General features: G+C 42.1%; 1 protein-coding gene across 2 annotated transcripts in view; it reads right to left on the minus strand.

Moving 5' to 3' along the window:
• BMPER (BMP binding endothelial regulator) overlaps positions 1-22,910 on the minus strand; it is a 145,234-nt gene that overhangs the window by 28,877 nt on the left and 93,447 nt on the right. The window contains exons 11-12 of one of the 2 annotated variants that reach the window (XM_056338526.1): positions 20,736-20,937; positions 15,135-15,471 (exon numbers count right to left, since the gene is read on the minus strand). In XM_056338526.1, coding sequence (XP_056194501.1) covers positions 15,135-15,471; positions 20,736-20,937 — 539 coding nt within the window. Of the gene's footprint in view, positions 1-15,134; positions 15,472-20,735; positions 21,066-22,910 lie in introns of both variants that reach the window. The other variant, XM_056338525.1, reaches the window with a different exon arrangement.

Raw genomic sequence — 22,910 nt, forward strand, 5'->3', positions numbered from 1 at the left:
AAATCGGTGTTAAACTCATGACACGGCTCCTGATTTAAAAAATATTACCATTGAAAGGAAAAAGCAGGTTGACAAGATTAGCCACAGAGATGTTGCCACACACTGAACTACATGACTGCATCCTTACACGCACGCGTAAAAACTCACATCAGGGTTTTGACTGAAGTCCATCAGCAACCACTCACCCAAGCAGCTGCCTGTTGCTGCAGATAACGTGCTTATCACATCATAGCCTGACCCACCACGTGTTAAGCACATTCAAGTGAGAAGACAAGTGAGTCGTTCGGGCTGCTTCCATTTCTGGGACATGAGTCTGACCTCAGTCATTTGTCTGGGCTGTTCCCATTAAGCTTCCCTTTTCTGAGTGACTATCAAAGTTCTCAGAATAGCAGGAGGAAGATCTTCTGGGCATCGCAGGAGCTTAGGATGTGTCAGATAAATGCATCAAAGAGGAGATTATTCCTGAACACTAAAAACCCACTGGAAATATATATGACAGCCCCAAGGCAGTCTGACACTAGCATCCCTCAGCTGGGGCTGTTAGACAAACAGCTCATATTTTACTCAGAGTGAAAAAATTGCACACATTATGGTTCTCTGACACTCTTTAATCTTAACACAGCTGTGAGCTTCTTTCAGCAGAGAAACCTTCTGGGTGAATGTGACCTTTGGATAAATCCTTGCATGTCCTCTGTGGTGGTATTTATTGTTACAATCAGGCTAATGATTCACTTTGTGAACAGCCCTGCAAGGGATCTTTTTTCCAGCAGTCCCCATGACTTGTAAATGTGTTCCTCCATCACTGTCACACCTGTACTGCAAAAGGGGAAAATAAAGGGTAAACAAACAAATAAAAAAATATATATTCTTTCACACTTTCACGTAGATTACTGCACAGAAAGCATTCATGTTTACAAGAGATAAAAGGGAACATTAAACATTTTTAACATTGAGGCAAATGGCTTCTGGTAGACTGTAAGAAGTTATTACTGTTATCTGGAAACACTAGCTACCAGGGCATAATGCATTTTCCTGAGCTAAAAGGACAAGTAAGGTGCAACTGAGCTTACAGAACATTCCCATTCAAAGCAGGCAGTGGACAGTACAAGAGGGGAGGACAAAACCAATGCAGTCCTTGAAAACTAAACGGCATGTCTCTTTGCCAGCTTTCAGAAATGTCATTAATCTTAAGAAAAAGCTGGTTTTCTTTCAGTTGACACGCAATATTACAAAAATTGTTTCTGTTCCTATTGCACATAAGCATAGTAATCCTCTCTTAGTCATTCCATGCTCAGCTCAAAACACAATCTTTTTACTGAGACACCAAGAAGCCTGAATTTGTTCTGACCGTGTAATTTGACAGGCTCCAAGCTGCCAAGGAAGGGATGTGTCAAAAACTCCTGTGTAAACTACTTCTCTGGGTCTAACTGTTGAGCGGGTTATCAGGCTCCTTTGTGAAATACAATACTGCCTAGAGTGCTGAGAGCTGAACTAGCCTCACTCTTCCCACTGACAAAAGTTGAATCAAAGAGTTAGTTCATGTCAAACTGGAAGGTTTTCTCACATCTGAATGGAAAGCAGACTTAAGAATTTTATTAGTACCTTAAGCTTGAAAAAGAAGGATGCTGCTAGCCTCGAGCCAGCATCTGCAAGAGATTAATTTCATAGAGACTGTTAAAAAAATAGCAGTGTTCAGATCTTTAGCAATGTATATAATTCAGGCAACAGTCAGAAGCAGGCAAAAATACATATGCTGTATATGTAGGAGTGATAGTCACGTAATATGTTGGTTTCTGAGATCAGGCTCTGATTTCTGACTTTCCTGGCTCAAAACTTTCTTCTTTCAGGCACCTGATGTTTTTAAATGATAAAACTTCTAACTCAAAAGCAAGAGTAGTGGTGACCTGGAATGAGTTCAGCTGCATTTTCTTCCTCCCCAGGAAGGAGCAGTTCATGTCATAAAAGTCACCAGATTGTTTGCCATAATTCTGAGACAGTCAAGGACTGGATAGATACAGGGATGATACTAACCATGGACTTCAGCAAGCTGTGCTGTCACAGCCTGAGATGGAAACATAACAGTAGCACACCACAAGAAGCTCCTGTTGTTGCTATTCATATTGTACCCATTCAACACACAATGCACCCTCCCTTAGGCTACCAATCCAGCATTTTCATGCACTCTGCATAACCCCAGCATTTGTACGTCCAAGGGGCATATCCACAATTAAAAGGCTCTTTAAAGCAACACTGTAATGCTAATTTCTGTAAAGCGTTATAACAAACTTTGGTCTCATTCTGAAAGTCAAAGAAACAAGCTCCTGTCCTTGGAAAAGGTTTCTGTTGGATGCCTATTCCATGCAACCTTCTGTTTTCAGTCAGCATCCAGATTTGGTAGGCCTTAGGGGAAAAAAATCAGCTTGGTTTCCCCTCAGTCAATATTGCTTCTCAAATCAATAAATCTTAATATTGACCACAACACAGAAACCAATAACTGTTTAATATCTTCTTCTGGGTTTTAATTATAAACACTGAGGAAATTTGTCAACTCCTGACTTCCTAGTCATATGGAAAAGCTTTTAAACATTCAGCATAAACCGCTGTCGATCAGGCCCATCATGGTTGTGGAACTAAAACATACTCCACCAACAATTCTCTGAGCATGTACACAGCATCTTTAACCTTGGCATGCCTTTGAACCCGGTGTCTGCATCTGCTGCAAGAACAGTGAAGATAATAAACAGCATCTTTTTATGTCGCAAGAGTTATTATTTCCAGTGCCACAGTCAAATTTCCTCTGCCCATATAAAACTGTAACTTCCATTGATGGGGAACGTTGACAAAAATCTCTGTGGTATTCCATAACTACAAAGTGTTCCTGGCCATTTATCACTTGGAAAGAAATATGAACACCACTGAGAGACAAAGAAAAATAGAAGAGGCAGGTGAAGGGAATTCTGTGGGGTACAAGACAGCACACAGTTTGCATGCAGCTGATGGAGAACCACACAGTGTGAATTCCTCACCTTAAAAACCAGATGGGAATCCTGGCCAAGGATATCGCCTGGCTACCCTGTAACCCAGGCTGTGGCTATGGAACAGATTATGTCAAGTCAGGCAGAAGTCTAGGTGTCCTGGGACAACGCATGGGCTCATGAGAGAAAGCCCTGCTGAAGGGGTTTGTTCCCTCATTGCCTCCCTGCCACTGTGTTTCATATGATCTCACACAGCCATGCTGAGAACGCATTCACAGGTGCTTGCCAACTACCTTCTTCATCTGCCAGGGAGGATGGATGGACACCAGTTTGAAATGATTGTATAGAGACCAAAATAACCAGAGAGACAAACTATCCAGGGGTCAGTACAGGTGAGATAAAGGAGAGCTGGAAGATGAACCAAATATTCCTTACTAATGGGCTGAAAGGCCTGTGTACTGTATTTCAATTTTGTGCTCGTGGGTATTTTTGAAATCAGACATTTGCTGCTAGGGGTTACAGTGAAGACCTGGGCATTCTGTGAAGTGAGGAATCATGATGCAAATAGTGGAAACTACATATTTCAGATGCTGGCAAAACACAGCCTAATTAATGTATGGAATCTGAGGGCGTGTTAACAACCCCAACGGCAGATAAAATAGCCACTTGTTTGTGGGATCTGTATAGTTATGTGATTACAGAACAATCTTCAACACCTTCAGGTGGTATCTTGGTGATCCTTCTCTATATTGTCAGCGAATCACCTTTGCCTTTGGAAACAAGACCAAGAAGTGTATTCCCCATGCCACACAGTCTATAAGCCTTTTTTGAAAAAGTTTTCTGTACCCACAGAAAATCTTGAAATCATTGAGAGTTTATGTCATCCTCTGAGGATATCTAGGACATCTATGATCTATGTAATCACCTTGCCATGATGAAACATATCCCTCTGGAGAGTATGGATTTTTTTGTTTCATGAACAATGGGCTGAGAAATCAATACAACAGAGAAGAACCATGTAGACAGACAGATGAGCAGAACAACAAAAACGGGCTTCCAAGCCTCAGCCAAATTCTTAATATCTGAAAACAGAGTATGGGGTTTTCTTGCGTATCAGCTCCTCCTACTCCAAAAGCAAGTCTCAGTCCATTACTAGGTTTTGACTTGTTTTAAGTTTCTTACTTGCCAAAGACACATTGCTGCACAGAGTATTAATGAGGTTGTCATCTAACAGGGCCTTACAGGAGCAGAAGAGATTTAGTACCTTCTTAAAAAGACTAGCAATGCTTTCTTCTGAAAGTTTGAGAAGGATTTGTGCTTTGACAAGAGTAAGACAATACACTTCTTGTGCATGTGAAACCTCTTAAATCCCATCAGAAGGACTTGAGCTTGAGGCCAGGAACCAGACACTTTCACATTTTAATCTCAGATCTGCTCTTGGCTTCCTGCACAGCAAAGAACTCTTTCTTCATTTCAACAACTCTAAACCAGGGTGCAGTGAGAATTAAATGTTTACACTGCAATTTGAAAATGTAAAGTGCTAAGAAGGAGCACTTAGGAAATGAACTTTGTAAACTTTTTTCTTGCTGCTATGGTATCCACCATCCTCAACAGCCTCTTACTTCATGTACTCATAGACTACATAACCTTAAGCACTCACTCTTTGTAAACTACATACCTCACTTGAGAGCTGATGTACAAAAATCAGCTGTCTGAATACCTTAACGCTTACGACATCTTCCTCTGGACTGATCATAAGAGAAATGACTTGTTATTAATTTTCACATGCTGGATTTATTTTAGCTTTTATGTTTCAGGACTATTATATAAACAGAATGTTAGTTGTAGGAGTACCCAGGAACGCAAGAAAACATATGGCTCTAACTCCCTTCAGTATTCCCAGCACATTCCCCACCAATTTTAATTTCAACTGGCTTAAGTGGAGGAGTCAGGGAGAGACTTAAATACTCTCATCCTTTGCATGTCATGATGAAGAAGTGAAATCACAGCACCTGTTCTCACATATGCAGAGCCCTCCATTTGAGCGAAGATATAACCCTACCACTCCCTTTGGGTAAGAAAGGGTCTCTTTATGGTGTATTTTGGATCCAGTGGCATTTTAGTTCTACCTCTGCTTCAGGATGGCACTGGCAATCTCCAGTCTTGAGACCTCACCATGTTAGCATAAGTCTATGCTTGCTCTGATGAATCCACCTGGGACAGAGTTAATTACAACAGTAGAGCCACACATGGTGTGTTTCTAAGTGGCATCTCAACAGTTTTAAAGGTGGGTGAACCTGACACACATACCCGTGCATCCAGCCTGTGCCACGTACCTTACCCAAAATTAGGTATTCTGATGGTAAATATTTGCGATGGATAAATACATATTCCTGTATAAGCACAAGGGCCTCCACCCATTCTTGCCTTACTTCCCCAGAGTCTGCTCTTTGCTCTGGTGTTGCGATGCCCTAGGCTACAATAATCCTTAGGTGCCAAGGTTTGCCATGGGGGAGGGGTGTCACGAGCTTTTGCTGTCATGCCACAAGCCCTCATCAGCACTGGCCCTGCTGCATACGGCTGCGTAGACCCCGGGTGTCTGCAGTTAAACAAGTGCTGCACCTGCCTCTCATCACACCGCCGGCACCTGGCGCTTGATCGGCTCTCGCTCTCAGTGCGGCGCTGCCCAGGGAGCAAACATTCTGCAGCTGAACAGCAGCAGTAGAGACCTCCTGAAAGAGCTTGTGCTGTGCTTGTTTGCGAGGCTGCATAAATCACCAGTAATGTGAGATGCTGGTCCCTTCATGCACTGTGAAGACTGAAGGAAAAATGAGGCTTGAGCAATCAGCAGAAACTAATCGCTTTACGCTCTGGCACTCTGCGCTATTGATACAGCAAGCCCTTACAGGGACGAAAAGGGGAGGAGCAGATTTGCTTTTACCCCGGATCTCTACTTTGTGTCACAGACAGCTACAAAAAAGCTGACATAATGCAAAGGTTCCTGGAGGTCTCCAGAACCGAGAACACCCCAGCTTTTTTGGATACCCTGTGAGATTTAGGAAACAACAGGAAAAATGGAGGAAAACCCTTCAGCTATTAAAAAAGACCCACAAGAAAGCTTGCAGTTAAATCAAATCGATATAAAGTCTCCAGCATGGAACTCTCACATGCGGCAAGACAGCTCTCCAAATGACAGCGAGAGCAAGCTCGATAAGTTGCTCGGAGCTGTCAAAACCTTTCTAAGGCAAACTTTCTACAGAAAAGTTTTTCGTGCTGGTCACAGCTCATGTCCTGCTTTGTCTGGTTATCCTGCCAGAAGCATAAATGAACTCATAAGAATAACAGGAGGATTAGGTTAAGCTTATTTTTAAAATGTTTCCCACAAATTCGTCTCATTTGCCTGCTTATAAACACCCTCGTTCATCTTTGCTGTGTGTCTAATTAGGCAGGATATACTGCAGGTGGCTTAAAATAGGAGATGAAATATAGTAGCTCTGCAGTTACGCATGTTAAAGGAAAGGTAATTAAAATTTCATGCTATGAGATGTAAACTGATCATCTCAGGGGCCTGAAAGGGATTTCTCCACCATATATGACATGGCACGGTTGGCCAGCTACAGTATGGGTGGGTTTCCTCTTCCTTGCAACACTTATTAGTGTCTGCCCAAGGCAGAATATGAGATCCGATGGGTTGGTTTCTTGAATTATTTATTCATGGAAATAGGCATGTTACCATCAGCTAAGCATCTCTGGATTTTATTTAAAATCAATACTGCAATAAAGCTTAAAACATAGAAAGCTGAAATTAAAATTAAAACAAACTAGCAAAGAAAGCCCTGCTGTGAACCTGTCTTAGAGGTTAATTAAAATGAGATCAAACAGACGTCTTGGATTTTGTAGCCACTGTAGTTAAAATTCTGCGGTACCTGACAGAGACATAAGGTGGTTTCCTGTGACGATGCTGACAGCTTTTCTGAATAGCATCTCTCTCAAAAAAAAAGGGTATTTATTTTTGCAACTAAAAATAATACTTCAGTGTAGCAAGTGTTTTTGGTTTGGCAGTGGATCAAGTTGCACCAAAACGCAGGTGGCATCTTTTAAACCATCTCCACAAGGGAGAATGTCACTCTGCTTTTCTGCCAGTTCCTTCCCACACCTGCTTTCCTCTTCTTTTTAAAAATCATGCATTGTACTATATTACTGAAACATCAGGGGTGTTTTCCAGAATGTGAAAGGACCCTTTCCAAAAAATACTTATTACTGTATACAACAGGGATGTGCTTGCATTTTGCCATGGTAGTCCTAGGGCACACTCATGCTTACTGTGAAATAGTGGCATTTTAAGATTGCAGCTTTAATAAGGATATTTGAGATGAGGAACTCTTTATTAAAGAAGTTATACTTAGGGCATGTTTAAAAGCCTATCAGATAAGCTTTGAAAAATGTGAGGGACAGCAGACCTAGCATTGCAGGCTTTTTCTACAAATTTCTTACAGCTAAGAAGAAAAAAACACAAGTGAACTTAGTTAGTGAAATGCAGAAATGATCTCTCAGTTGCCTGTGGCCAGAATAATTAGGTCTTCTGCCTTGGGAAGGTACCCCTCAGATTGCCCCTAGGAAAAAAGTGGCAAGGAGGTAGGATCTGGGAGCCCTGATCTAAATAAGTTTCATTTTGTCTATGCCAGTAAAAGATGGACCCACTGTGTCTGAACCAGCTGAAGCTTTCATAAGTTGTCTGTGGTACAGCAAATGGTGGGAAGGCTAACCAAGTATTGCTAACTTATGCAAGAGATTAGTGACATAAACCTGCATGGGACAGGAACAGACATGATGAAAAACAGACACAAAATGAGTTGGCCAAATATAGAGAAATTCCCATTGACTTCAATGAATCAGGATTTTATCCCATGATTCCAAGGCAGTATAGAAAAACAAAAAAAAACCCAAAAAACACCCTACCAAGCCTCTGTTAAAGGTAGTCCAGCAACAAGTTCTGAGGATGCAGTCCATACTGACAAATGAGAAGGGCATTTATGGTGCCCTGCTTTGCTGTTAGAAGTCCCCCCCGCTCCTCTCTTCCCCATAGTTCCCACCATCCTTCAGGATCATTTTTGTCTCAAACTAACCTTACATTTTCACATTAGTGTCTCACATCTGTCAGACACTGAGCAATGAGGAAGACAGTATTTGGTTATGAAACACCTGACTTGAATTTCATTGAGCCAGGTAATAAACCAGAAAGAAATAAAGTTTTACTAGGCAGAAGCAGGTTTTTGTAATAAGTCTCTATATACCTGCATGCGTGATAATCACAAATAGAGTTCTTTTTTTGAAAAGAGAAAAGAATCCTCATATTGCACTTGCAACCAGTAGGAAATAACATCTCATTCAGTGTAAAGGGACTGCATCAGGTAGGGTTGTGATCATGTAGTTAGGTAAGCAAAACAAACACATTCCAGGCATGCCATCCTTTGAAGGAAAGGAAACTTCCCCGGGTTTTAATCACACAGCAGTATGCTGCTTCATCTGGTTTTCCTATAAAAAAAACATCTTTCCTTGTTAAAAAAAAAAAAAAAATCATTAACTTTCCATATAGGGAAGCACAAAGCGGGTCGTTGGGGAAGCAAAGCATGCACTTCTCAGCTGGGAGCAAGCCAGGGACAGTCCCAGGTGAACGGTGTCTGTCCAACACCACTGTCCTGTCAGATTTTGGAGCCCTCTCCACCCTCATCCCCCCTGTCCCCAATACCTCAACAGGAAAGGAGACATCTGTGAATCCTCTGGCACTGCTTCAATGTTTTACAGCTGTAATAACCACTGATACAAAGAGAAGAATGTTTCCTAGCCCCAAATTCCTGAGGTACTTTTCTAAACAGACACAAGTGGATGGGGCTTGGTTACATGAAAAATACCCCACCAGGGGCAGGGGTCTGGGGAAAGATGAAGAGGAATCATGATCTGCAGATAGTTGAGCTCGGCTTGGCTTCAGATTTATCTTTTCTGACCACTCAACCCATTTTGTCGAAATCCAAACTTCTAAGCCTTAAATCTAAACAGTATTTTTCTGGCAGCTTGCACTCCCTCTTGGCTATATCAGATGAAAAATCCTTAAGGAGGAAGCTTAAAGCAGTGGTGATCTATAAACTGAAATATATGCGGCATTTTTGTGGTACTCCTTGCCGTCAGTATATAGGTAGCAAATTTTGATGCTTGCTTGTTGCTAGAAATCCCAAAGTGCATCGGACACTGCAAAGTCCATTTTCTCCTGTTTGTTAGCACCGTCAGTCACTGGCAGCGTCAGACACGGTGCCTCTTACCTGTAAGTCAGTGAGTTCATCATGGCCTTACAAAAGATGCACAGGCTGGCATTTAGAAGTAGTTTGAGGAATAATGTCAATTTGTATAAGGGCGTAGAGTAAAGGCAGGAGGCAGCCCAGCCAGATATGCGTGGAGAACGTGTTCCCAAGCAGCAGTGCTCTTGTAAGGGTTAGGAACTCCAGCTCTCCCAGTGCCTACGCATTTAGGCTTAGTCTTTTGCACCTTTCTCCAATGAAGATCTGCAAAGGATCACCACGTATAAGTAGAATGATATAAGGCAGAGTATTTCTGTACAGAAAGCCTGAACTGTTAAGCGCTTAACAATGCAAGCAACTAAAGCTCCAGTGCTGATTTCAAATGGAAGACTCGAAGATGATGAACAGAGCGGACTGGAAAGTGGAGCATCTAGCTCACAGGAAACTCGAGACCTGGTGCAGATTTGCTTAAAAAAATACAATTATTATTTCAAATATTCTTAAATGCCTTTCTAACCAGAAGCTCCCCCGGCCGTACAGCTGCTCAGTGACAATTTGCCCAAGAAGCTCAGTAAATTGTTTCATCCTGAGCTCTTCTCTGTTGTGGTTACACTGCTGCTAGTGCCCAGGCTGAGGGCCAGCTTTGGGCAGGCGGTCTGACAGGCGCAGGAACACCCCTACCTCAGCACGAGAGTGAGTGCAAGCAACAGCCCCTGTTCCATGCCAGCTCGGCGAGGGGACCAGGCACGGCTTCGTGCCAGTAGTCCTCTTCTTGAGCCAACACCACCGGCTTGTCTTGAAGGGAGGGACAGGCCAGCTCTGCACTGGGGTGGGTGGAAAGGCAGATGTGGAGGCTGGTGCAGGAAAGGAGCCAGGAGAGGGGTCACACTCGTGAGCAATCAGAGCTACAGCCGCCCGTCACTGACACTACAGACGAGCCCTGGAGCAGCCGGCCTTGGCTGGAGCGGTGCAGGCAGCTGCTGTGCCCACATGCACAGCCAGGACCAGAAAACCTTGCAGGCAGAATTTTGTAATACACGCACCCTTGACAGCAAATGGAGGGCTCCAGAGATCCCGGTTCCACCCTCCCCTTTAACACTTGAAGCAGGCTTTTTCTGAAGTCATTCTTCAGCCTACATTTCTTTTGCACCATCCTGCTGAGCAAACATCGGGGCATAACCACATGAATTTTACAGCTGTAGGACATCATTGTTAACAGGGGAAAAAAACCTTCAAACCTTCTGCTTCAAAGCCACAGACCCTTCTTACCCATCTTTTAAATAGAGCTCGTAATTAACTTAGCAAAGCTACGGCTCACATGCTCTCTGAAGTCATTCATGGCATATCAACAGGGAGCTGATGGACTACACAACATTGCAATTTGTGCTTTAACTCTAAACAATAATATTTTCTCTAGTTAAGTGGAAATTTTCAGAAAAACTGCAAGACTGCAGCAGTTAACTGGATAAAGTTAATTGGTTAACTGAAAGAGAAACTCATTAACTGGTTAACTGAGAGCTAAGATGAAGTAATGTCACCACAGCCACAAGGAATATTTAAGACAAGAACTGCAATAAAGTAGATTTGCAATTCCTGAATGTATTTGATTAACAGATTCAAAGAAGTGAGGTTATTACTCTGTTAATTACTGCTTCCTATAAAAACTGAATAACATTGAATTCAAGTGTCTGAGAGAAAAACATACCTCTTAGGACAATTACCAAAGAGGAAAAGAGTAACTAATCATTTGGTGTGCTGTTGTCTGTTAAAAATGTAATAATAATAATAATAGCAACAATAACAAAAATTATAGTAATAATAGGAGGGGTAAGAGCAATAAAAACACTTCTCTCAAGAGCTAGGGGCACAAATTTTCCAATCTCAAAGGGGGGAAATCTACTGCATGGCAAAAGCAAGACACTGAATACTTTTCCAAAGTTATGGCACTAGTGAGAGTCTTGAGCAATGTCTAACTAATAATTTATGAACTCACCTGTTGTGTAGGTGTATTAGAGACGGGTGATATCCTGGTATCATGTTGTCGTGTTCCAAATCTGTTGGTGCTACCGAACTACCAAAAAAACCTACTGGAAAGCCATGAATGTCAGCGAGGCCAGGTGCCACTGGGAGTATTAGTCCTGTGCCTGCCTTTACAGTGTCTCCTGCAGCCCAGCTTGTCCCCCCGTTGAGCAGCATTGCCGTGCCCCCCTCACTGCAGCCCCCACACCCTGTCTGGGGCTGCCTGCTCCCAGGCCTCCCAAGGAGGCTCCCAAGAGGCGTCAGCCGCGGCTGAGCAAAGCAAGCATGGGGGCCCACAGGGGACCTGCCCCCTATGCCGTGCTCCTCCCTGGCCTCACCAGGGCTGGAGTCACCTCCAGGCCCCTGCTCCAGCACAGCTCGAAGACACACAATGAGATCAGCCATGGGCAAGGGCTTGGTGAGCACAGAAAGTTCTCTTCTCCTTCCTCAAGTTCCCTAAGCTCCCCAAATCCTCATCCAAGAACTTAAATAGTACCATAATATTTCTTGATAATGTGATAGAGCTTTTTCTGGTAACAGCAGCATGAGAAATACAGATGGCATCACCTATTTTTAGTGCTGCTTATACTCAAGAGCAGCTTCAGGAATATGAGTGCAAGCTTTATTGCATACATGGTTAAAGTATCCAATCTAAAAACCTGCTACTGAGTGACCTTAGTAACAACTTCTTTTTGGCCAGGACTAATCCAGGATGCTTGTTAAAATATCAAAATAAACAAGTGGCAATGGTGACGATTTGGACGGTGATGGAACGGTGATCTCATCTTCACCCAGAATTTATCAATATCTCCTGGAAATTCAAAATCATTTCCCTGCTTAATGAACTTGCCTCCATAAAGTTCAGCCCTAAGGTTTATTTTTAGAGTATTACTCATGAGTACTGAACAACTAGCAATGTATTAAAGACAAACAAAAAATATCAACCCAAAACTAAACAAAACAAACCACAATTAAAAGCCCATAAAACATGTCTAGTTACAAAACAAAGAATTAAAAGACTGGTATAAAATTAGATGCTAAAATTGTTAGTTTGCAGTCTGGATTATTTAAAAATCCTCTCTTGTGCACTTATATTGTGCTTTCTTCTACCATGCACTTTGCAGAGAAACACGAGTCACCAAAGTCACAACATCAAAAAAAGGGTTAAGGGCAAGGTGCACAACCATTCTGCTAAGGTGTCACAGATCTATCAAGGTCAAGCTCATGAGTTAGCTGTTCTTCACCCCACAACCATGCAGCTAGCTCTACTCTACATTAACCATATCCTTGTCACCTAACAATTGCGACAATCTTGCCGTGTATATTTTTTGGACGGCTAACAAATGGAGAAACTAGAGTTGTAAAAAGAAAGAGACTTAAAACAAATTTGAGAAGTCTTCACAGAAATCTCAGTAACACAAAATCAGACAAAAGTTTGTAATGCATTGTTCACTGCCTGTTTTGGTATTTGGAGAAAACACACCCTCATTCATAATGTTCCTGCTGAGTTTATTTCTATTTCTATTTCTGAGAATTCTTATTAACAGCAGGTCACTGCCAGAGCAGCATAATGAAAATGAGGCAATGTTGATAATACAGGCAAGAATGACCAAGAAAGTTTAACCCTTGAGAATGCAGTATTTCAAATGGAAAATTTCCATAATACGTAATATTGGAGGGTAGAAACTGAGAAGCTATTCAATTCAAAGAGAAGATGAATAGAAAAACGAAAGAATCTGACCCTACCATTCTGCTTCTTCATTTCCCTTACTGCTAGGAGCTTGTTCATAGTTAGAAAAGAGGAATTGGATAAATTTTAGTTAAACCTACCCTGAAATTAGAAAACATCGACTAAATATGCTTTTCTAAAAGACTTCAGTAAAAAGCTTTACATGTTAATTTAAACTTCTTTTAATGGTATTTTAATTTTTCTGCAAAAGTACCTCACCAGCAATGGATTCTTTGAAAAACATTCATTAAAAAATGCCAGTCTTTTAAGTACTCATATGCATACTAATATACACACACACACATGCACGTGCATATTTATTTATACAAAGATTTGTTAGAAAGGTTCTCAGAACTTTCTTGAATGTGTGTCCCATAATCGTTACCTTCTTGTGGGAACATCCTAGTATGAAAAATGGCTATGGTCATTGAATAAATTGCTTGCTATAACTCTGTCAGTTTCTAACAAGAAGTAGCACTCTGCTAAATACCATTATTTAATTCATACTTATATTTCATCTTTGATTCCTGTATTGGGAGCTGAGCACTCTAACAGCTAGCAACTTCTAAATGGAAACAAACAAATAGCTGCTTCTCACAGAATATGACAGTCATTTCAACATAAATTTTTCTCAGAGAAAAATAGACTGTTATACAAAAGGACATAATCAAATTAAATACTTGCTTGATTTCATTGTCTTTCCAGGACAAATAGAAGACATAATTTTAAAGAAACAGAAATGTTCTACGGTAATTCTTGTATGCAGGCATGTAGAGATTTTTTCTTCTGGCTGCTGTAGCCAAAATATAAATCATTTTCTGTTCTGGTGTCAGGAAGTGTATTGCACTAAATTAATCACAAGCTACTTTTAAAAAGGGACAAAAAATCCACTGCAAAATGAAACAAATCTCTCTGTGCCTGTTTTCCATTTGCATTGTCATCACTTACCTTTAGAAGACGATGGAAGTGAGATGGGAATGTTGCTGAAATGCATTCAACAGACCCTATATGTGTTAGCATCTCTAGTGCTCTGTGCTCTACTTTCAGCCATTGGAAAAGATGCAGTATTCTAACCTGCACAGAATATAATTGTCACTCTTTGCCAGGCTCCTAGCACAGGGAAACACCATAGCAAACTAAATGCAGAAACACATAGGCTATGAGCCGAGCTGTGTGTCTTCTAGAATTTCCCAGTCCCAGAAGTATTCTGCTGGGGTAGATAAAAGTCCTTCTGTCTCATTATAAAAGAAGAGGAAAGGCAATTCGTAAGGGAAATGGAGTCATTTTAGAAAGCTTTTCCTAATAAGCCCAATAGTTCAGCAGATGTGTGCAAGTGGGGAAAGCTGGGAGCGCAGAGATCAGGCAGCTCCATCCGCCATCATACAACTGTAACTCGGCTTGCTTTTATCTTTTATGTCAAGCAATCAAAAGAAAAGCCAATTTTATTTACTGAGTGAGGGGCAAATAAACTCATGCCAATTAAAGAACAGAAATGATGTCTCTGTGGTTTAGACTGGAAGCATTTTAAAGATAAAAAATCTTAAATAATTCACTCAGACAGGGCTTCTAGATCCTCATCTGTCTTCCTTTGCTCCCAGGGCAGGATGGGCATGCACTTAACTTTTTTTAACTCTCTCCTTTCAGACTTTCAACCCACAAACTGCTGCATCCAAGGGGCACTCATAATATTTAATATCCCTGCTTTAATAAAGTCATTTTCAAAATGCTTCTGCGAAGACACACTTCTCTGGACCACAAGCAACGACAGTTAAAGCCAGCCTCAACTTTACAGCTGACTTTGAAATCAGGAGCTTAACAACATGTTTTGAAGTCTCTTTCCCCTCTCTCCTCAGTCTCCAGAAGTACTTTTCCTCTGGGTGATCACATGCCTGCCTGCCTTTCTCAGTGTTGGCTGCTCAGGTTTTTATTAGCTCAGGACTATCTTCTGATCCCTGACTCAGAAAAGCTCATCATACTGCAACTCTAAGCCTGTGTATTAATACTTAGCACAAGCAGCTCAAAGCATGTGCTCAGATGCTACTAGAAACTGGGCCAGCTGTGTGGGTTTTCTGCTCACACAGTAACTTACTATCTCCTTCCACAGCAAGTCACACTTACCGGTAAAATGTGGTGTAATCCACTGTTGAATGACAGCTCTGAAACTCCCATGCTTTGAGTTTCTGGCATTCCCGGTGAGCTCGGAGTTTTACCCGGACCGTCCCATGACACAGCTCAGGCACAGGATTTCTCTGCGGGCGGCTGCAGAACTCGTTGGACTCCACGCGCCAGGATTCGGCAAAGTCGTCCACGTCAAACTTAAAATTCCCGTCACCCCCAATCAGGTCATCTCGCTTGTGCCCGTTGTAATTGCCACACAGACCACAGAGTTTGCCTTTCAGATGTGGCGCAGCCATGACCTCCACAAAACTGTCTCCATCCCATGAGATTTCCAAGCCTAGTAGATGAGATAAAAACATGCGCACACACACACACAAAGAAGAAGAAAAAAAAAAAAAAAAAGAAGAAATTGAGGATAACAAACTATGCCTTATGTTTGTTAAACAGGGAACCCAAACAAAGCCATTGGCTTCCTTCTGATAATGTTTAGATTTCTCTATACCGCCCAGTAAGTGCCTCTGGCAAGTGCAGTGTTTCTTAAATCATAGTCAATTACAATACATTCATGCCTGTCTCTGTTTATTTTTGTTCCTCCTCACTAACAAATGGGGCTATCCTAAAAAGTCTGAAGCCAAGGCAGAACTGTTCTTAACTTCAAAAAAGGGCTTTTTCAAAATTCTGCAAATTGAATTTGCTAGGGCAGATTTCTAGCCAATTTCACAGGCAGCCCAGAATTTTAGCCATTGTCATCCATGGCACAGGTCGTGGGCATATAATGGCGTCCATGCCCCATGAGACTCCACCAGTGATCACCTTATGGAAAACACCCTTTTCTTGCCCGCAAAGCTGAGACTGATCAGTTATTTGGGTGAATACAACTGTTCCAATACAAGTACCATATTTTGTGTGGGTAAAGAGAGTTAAAAAGATGACCCCAAAGATGGGAGATGGGTAAAACTGTTGTAAGAAGGCATTCTGAACAGGATTCAAACTGTTCATTCAAAAGGTGTCAATTACTGGAATTTTGAAGCTGTCTCCGTAAGTCAGCAACACTGAGGGATGACGGTAAACATCTAACCTCCATCTAGTGGCAAGATGTAAGTGCTCTGCTACAATCTGGTTTACCGTGAGGACTTGCACTCTAGTACGTCAAAATCAAAATAGCTTTCTGTGAGTGAAATCCATTTTATCTTTCTGTACCCATCTAAAAGCTTGGTGTCTCGCTTAAGTTAGCTGGGCTGTCTGGGCCTTCTCTTTGATGGAGAGAAATAGGCAGCTCTGGGTCACAATGTGGGTGTCTAATGCAGAGGGAATAAACTACATTCTGAATGCCTTTCTGTTTCCAGTGATACTCTAGGGGGCCCAGAGACTGCGTGGAGACTAAAATTCTAGTTTTTACCTGGGTGATTGTAGATTAAATTAATTCCATCCTTCGAGAAGTAAACATGTTTCTCAGAAGGGAAAGCAATTTTGGTATCGTGGGGGATAAAAACAACACCAAGAATCACTGCTGCTTAACTTCTACCCAAAAACAGTCTTTCTTTTAATTATTTCTAATGTCTGATGAATGCTACTACATCATATCTCTGCAGTAACCCTGCATCTGAAGATCACAAATCATTTTGCTGATGTTAATTTATTCCCATAAAGTACCAGTGTGCAGTGGTTAGTTAAGGATAAACACAGGAACCTGCTTTTAAACAGGGTAATCCAGATTTTACCGTCTTCTCCCTGCCTGGCCAAGAATACCAAACAGCCTCACTCCGCAGTGTATGACCAGGGCTTCGCTCCAGCTTTCTACATTTGCTGTGTGGGCTGGCTTAGCACCACCCTTTCCTCTTGTAAATCAGTGCTTGTCACTGTGCGATCCAAAGTCTGCCCTATCCTCATGTAAGTAATTAACATACCAGTGACTCAGTTCAAAGCTGGAACCTTTCTGTTAGCGACACATCCCATTGTCTCCTATGACAATTCCTACCCACACTGCAGAGAAACAGGGTGAGGCTCAAAGAGCAATTATGACTATAGAAGGGGTGCTTTGCCATCGGTACGTACTGTCCTGCTGCTTGTGTGGTTCACACAGTGTCACTAAGGGGTCTGGGAATGATTTACCCACCCAGGCTGTGCAGATAATTCTGTATCACTGGCCACTACAGTCTAGTGCATCATGTTTTCTTATCAGTGTAGGTTAGCAATGATAGCACAAATATGTCCTGAGCTGATACACCTGAAAGTAGTTTCAAATTATCCAATAAACCCAGCATGGATATGGCCACTGTATCCTCCTCCAAAGGCACTGTACACCCAGCCAACTGAGAAATTGTGCAAGACTACAACTGTTAACGAGGCCAGCACAGTGGCAAGGGGGAAGGCTCCCTTTTAAGCTGCTTCATACATTATCATTGCTGGACAAATTCAAATTCCAGCTGTCTTTGCCTCTGACAACACTGAACAAAACAAAACACAGCTTGATTTGCAGACACCAGATTAATACTGCTCTGCTGGCTTTTAGAAAAACCTGGCCATTGACTTATAAACTAAGATTTCTTCAGACTTGAGAATCATATAAACTTTCTCAAAGCTTGAAGCATCAAGATCCAAATTCTCAGACAGTTCTCTTCAGAAATCAACTCCAGTTTTTAAGGCAGTGTTTAACTTCTTCCCTAAATGAGCTCCCTCAGAAGCTGCTGACTTTAAGCAGAGTTACAAAAGATTGGCTAATGATTCTATCTTAATCTTCCTTCTACAACTGGCTTTCAATGAAACCACTCACATTCATTATAAAAGGTTAACTCTAAAATTATCCTCTATATTTATGTGTCCTTTGTGAGAGTTAACCTACTTGTTACATTGCTCTGTGAACTCTAGGTAATACAAACAAGAATAACACAAAACTATGACTTTTCATCTCAGCATGTAAAAATGCACATTTTGAAATCCAGGGAGTCCTGCTTTGATTACTGGATTTGATTCAAGAGACTCAGACTTTAACTACCACAAAAGAAGGTACTTTCCTCTAGCTGCATATTGTTTAATTATACTATATTCTGCTGTAACTGCCAGATGGAAGGGTAGTTTCTTGCTTTCATGAACAGCCTAAAGGTTTTTTGTCCATAATGGAGCTTATTCCGTCTTGGGATAACTAGGAAGGGTATTTACTCGTACACACATGATAATTTTGTTGAAGCCTGATTGTACTGTGTAGTGTGTGCCTTTTTGTTTGTTCACAAGCAGAAAGTTCTGTTCGTTTCTGTAAACCAACAAAAGCTGTGACAGACAGGGTTATGCTATGGAGTGATGTTTGAAACGGTCTCCTTGGCAGACAGAAATTGTTTGGAAGAGTTTCTTGGTGCCTATACTGCCCTTACCTTCCCCCCTGCCCCCAAAATGAATGATTTCCCATTCACTTGGACAAGGATCAAAATCCAAGAAACGTGAAGTCAAAGGATGCAGCATCTGTCCCATGTGGGGATGTGCAGAAAGGAATATTCCCTGAGTTACTTCTTAGAGTTTCCCAGTTTTCCTCTTTCTTTGAAGGATGCTTAACCAAGTTGTTACTTGATTTCTTAAATTGCCACACGATCAGCTCTACTGCATTTGAAAAAAAAAAAAAATCCTTCTGGATTTATGCACATCACATACTGAGTTCCCCATGCTGGGAACTCCCATCAATTGTTCTGCATGATTTTTCATGGTAAAGGCATCCTCCAGACCTGGCAGACCACTATTCCCTAAAGATTTAGTGCCAAAGTGGTACAGAAAACCTCAGCAAAGCGGCTTCGTGCAAAAGATCAGCACAGAAACAACAACAAAAATGCTCCTGCACTAGAGGGACAGATAAGTAACACCAGCCCTGTGACCCTCTGCTCTCTCATCTTTTTAACATACAAGTTTTAGACTAGGACTCAACACCACCCCAACCACACCCATGATGAAATATCTGGAAGTGCAGGGTGCCAGAATTGCTGCTGCATGGCATCCAGGGCTACAGCTGGTGAGGAATTTAGCAACAAAACAGGTTTTCACTGGAAAATGCCAATTCATCAAAACTGAAATGCTTCAGGGGACATATCGAATTCAGCAAACTTCCAAGACAGCACAGGCAAGGGTCCAAGCTGGTTTCCTGCCAGCTCGCCTGGTGGGCTGCCTGGAAACCTGGACTTTCAGGGTATGCAACTCCAGGACAGCCCTGCCATGAAGATTGCCCCATAGCCAGGGACCACAAGGCTTCCTGAAGCTCACAGCTCTGCAAAAAGAAAACCCAAAAGCTGTGGGAATGCTGACCGAGCTGTAAGCACCAGCCCCTGCACTTCCCAGCCCAATTTTACTTGAATTTTGCTTCTAGTGCAGTGGTTTTGCTTATTTTTCATTCCTTCCTCCCTCCACCTCTTCTTTCACCCTACACCGGGAAAGCATATATTTCTTGAAAAATCCATGTTTCATCCTGAAACAGAGAAAATTCTCCAGTTTTTTTCCCACCCAGCACTCAGAATTTCCTGTGGAACAACAGGTTTGTCTTTAAACTAGTTCTACTCAGGACATTCCTCTTCTCTACAGCCTCTCTGCTGCTTGTCCTCTCCCAGCAAAATGGAGCTATGCTGTTCTGCTGCTTTCCAGGCCTTACGTGCTGAGGAAAAGAGGACTTGGCCCATCATGCTGCATTCAGCGAGAGAAACCTGATCCGGCTCTGTTAAGGGGAGGAATTATTTAGCCTATAATTTGTAGTGATTACACACTGTTTGGTATGTTGTCATATGCCATGTTTGCACTCCCTCTGCCAACACATGGACAAGGATGTGTGTAGTCATTTATTAGGCTTGCACCACAGACAAATGGAATAGCAGCAGGATTAGCTGTCATTCATCTTCAGTTGAAAACCTTTCTTTGGCCTGTGGTTGGCTAATGAAATCCACATCGCCAGAATTCATAGTGTTCAGCTGGCTGCAAAGAGAAACCTTCAAGATGCTTTTAATTAGAAGTTGTGAATAATGGTCAGCTTGTGTGCATTTTACAGACAGCCACAAAAATCTGCATTGCCACTTTGAGGAATGAGCCCAGAGCTGGGACCCACATTATGCAGACTTACACTTCCAGGGGCTATATGAACAGGTGTCTAAATTCTCAGCTCAACAGTGGGTGCTAGTGTCCCCCTTGAAAAAAAAAAAAAGATGCTAGATAATAAGTATGACTATGCGTCACGCCTGTGACCATATCACTCCATAAGAAAGATTTGTTTCACTGCTTTCACATGGCATTTAATTGAATTAACAGTAAATAGTATTCTTGCTGAAACAGTACTTCACTGTGTAAGTGAAATCTCTCAGGACTACAGTAGTACCTAACACATGCTAATGAGAAAGTTTTAAACTTCCCCTCAGTATTTATCTATGCAAGGATACTATAGTTTCAGAACAGTTTACCAAAACAAACGTAAGTCATCTCCGTTCCCTGTTTCAACAAATAAGGTATCAGATTCTCTGAAGCTTCTGATTTTCTTTTACTTAACTACATATATTGCCACTATCACGCTTTTTTACTGACTGCTGTTCATGTTGCACTGGAGGAGAAACACACGCACACACACACACACTCCTGCCCTACCTGCTTTGGTCGTCACTTTCAGCAAATAACCATCCAAATCGATCTGAAATTGTGGTGTCTCGCAAGGTAGTGAGATGCGGGTCCCATTCCACTTCACTGTGAGGTGCTGCTGGAGGCTGATAGTGCTTCTGCCCAACACAAGGTCCACTGACTTTGTCCAGGAGAAAGAACGGGTCCGGCGGGCATCGTTTTTTACCAGCACCTGAAAGGGTGAGGCAGAGGAGGAGCAGTCTTTTGTCAAAACGTACTGACATGTTCCCTGAAAGTTAAATGTCCGTCCATCAAAAGTGTTGTAGTGAGGGTCTCCAAATACAGTGCAAACTCCAGGCTCTGCAGGTGAGTGAGAAACAAAAGCACCATATCAGGATCAATCAAAGTTTGAAAAAAGCAGTTGATAAGAACTTAGAGGACCTCATCTATCTGCCCTATGGATTTGGCTGACATCCACTACGAATATATGTTTTTGAAAGACAGGGGCTTTATGGCTTTAGTGGAAGTCTTTCCCAAAGCAGGTGGGAACCAAAGGCCAACTGATCCTTGGGGCAGCACAGGAATGCTAACCTGTAGCTAGGAACCAAAGACACGTCTTCCAACCTATATGTCTGTCCCATAAACATACTGTGCCATCTGAACAGCTTAGGGTATTACGGTGCCTGTGAAATTTTCCAAATTATTTCATTTCCAGAAAATACAAGCCTTAGTCATGATATCAGGGCAGGCAGAGCCCTGGGCTTGCAGAGCCCACATGTCTCTGGAGATGTGTGACGGGAGCCTTCCCACCTAGCTTCAGCTTTCCAAACATGAAATGTCTAGTCTAAGCAACTCATCCAGTCTCCCTCTTACTGACAGAGAGAAACAGACATGACTAGAAAGTCTTTCATCTCACCAGTTTTAGACATTTCTCTTAATATGTGGGGGAATTACTCTCTGGAGGAGCCTGTCTCACTGCTGCTAGCTCTGGGAGCACAAACAAGTATCTAAGACTACAGGCATTCCTCTCAGACAGTTAAGCTCCCCTGGGATGAGCGCCCACCCTTAAGTTGTGTTGTGGGAGCAAAGCCTAATCCACTAACAGAAGCAGAATTCAAAACATCGCATGTATATTTTTGAAGCTAATTTTAATGCCCTCCATTAGGCAGGGGTGATCCTCTGAAATTAAAAGCCATCAGACCACTTTAGCAGGACCTGATTCTGTCCGTATTTTAAATAAGCACACTTACTTATAATTATTGTACATTTATAAACTAGGTATATTTATGGGGTTTTCCCATATTAGGTAGAACGAGCATCTTTATTCAGTGTTACAAGCTATCATATATGTTGCTTATACACAGCAGACTTGAGTAGTTATTGTTATCATGCTATCAGCTTAAAGTCAGTAGGATGTGACTAACATAATGCAGTGACTAAGGGTACAGCATCTCTACCAACCATTTGCACCATCGCAAACGAAGGGAGATTTCTTACTGATATTTCCAGCCATATGCTGGTCAGCGAAGCCACAGCTCAAAGGCAGGACACGTTTCCACACTCATGTCAATGACGCTGAGTTACCCTGCAGTTACCCAATGATTGATTGAGTTGCCTCACAATCAAAGCAAGCAGCAAATTTATTTGCATTGCAGCCTTCTGGTATAACAATAGGTCCTAACCACATCTCATTGCTGCTGTTCCTGGAAGAAGGAGCCTCAAAGCAGACAAATGCACACTGCCACTGCCAGCTGGATACCCATGGGCTGAGGCTGCTTTTGAAAGATGATGCCTGTTTTAGGGAGAGGGCTTGGTGCAGTAACAGAATTTGACTCAGTAATCAGAGAGCTGTGAACAGCATCAGTCAAAAAAACCCGAAAAACCCAAAAGCCAACAAAGGAGGGGAGAGTAACAAGGAATACAATTTAGTCACTGAAAAAAAGATATTATCCCACTAACAATGGCTCGCCTGAAAAGGCAGCTAAAAAAAGGCAAATTTAAACCTACAAAAAAGAAGGAGACATAGGTGTTGTGGAGAAGAGGTAGAGAATTCCTTCAGTAGAATGCAATACAGCTCTGACTAGGCAATACACTTTTCTCAGCAGGTTTCTTCAGCCTAGGCAGAGCACTATGCTAAAGCAGCTATAATTCTGGCATTACTAGCTGTAGTTAAAGAGCATCCGAGGATACCTACATGGAGACACA

The sequence above is a fragment of the Falco biarmicus genome, chromosome 4 (assembly GCF_023638135.1).
Source record: "Falco biarmicus isolate bFalBia1 chromosome 4, bFalBia1.pri, whole genome shotgun sequence".
NCBI lineage: Eukaryota > Metazoa > Chordata > Aves > Falconiformes > Falconidae > Falco > Falco biarmicus.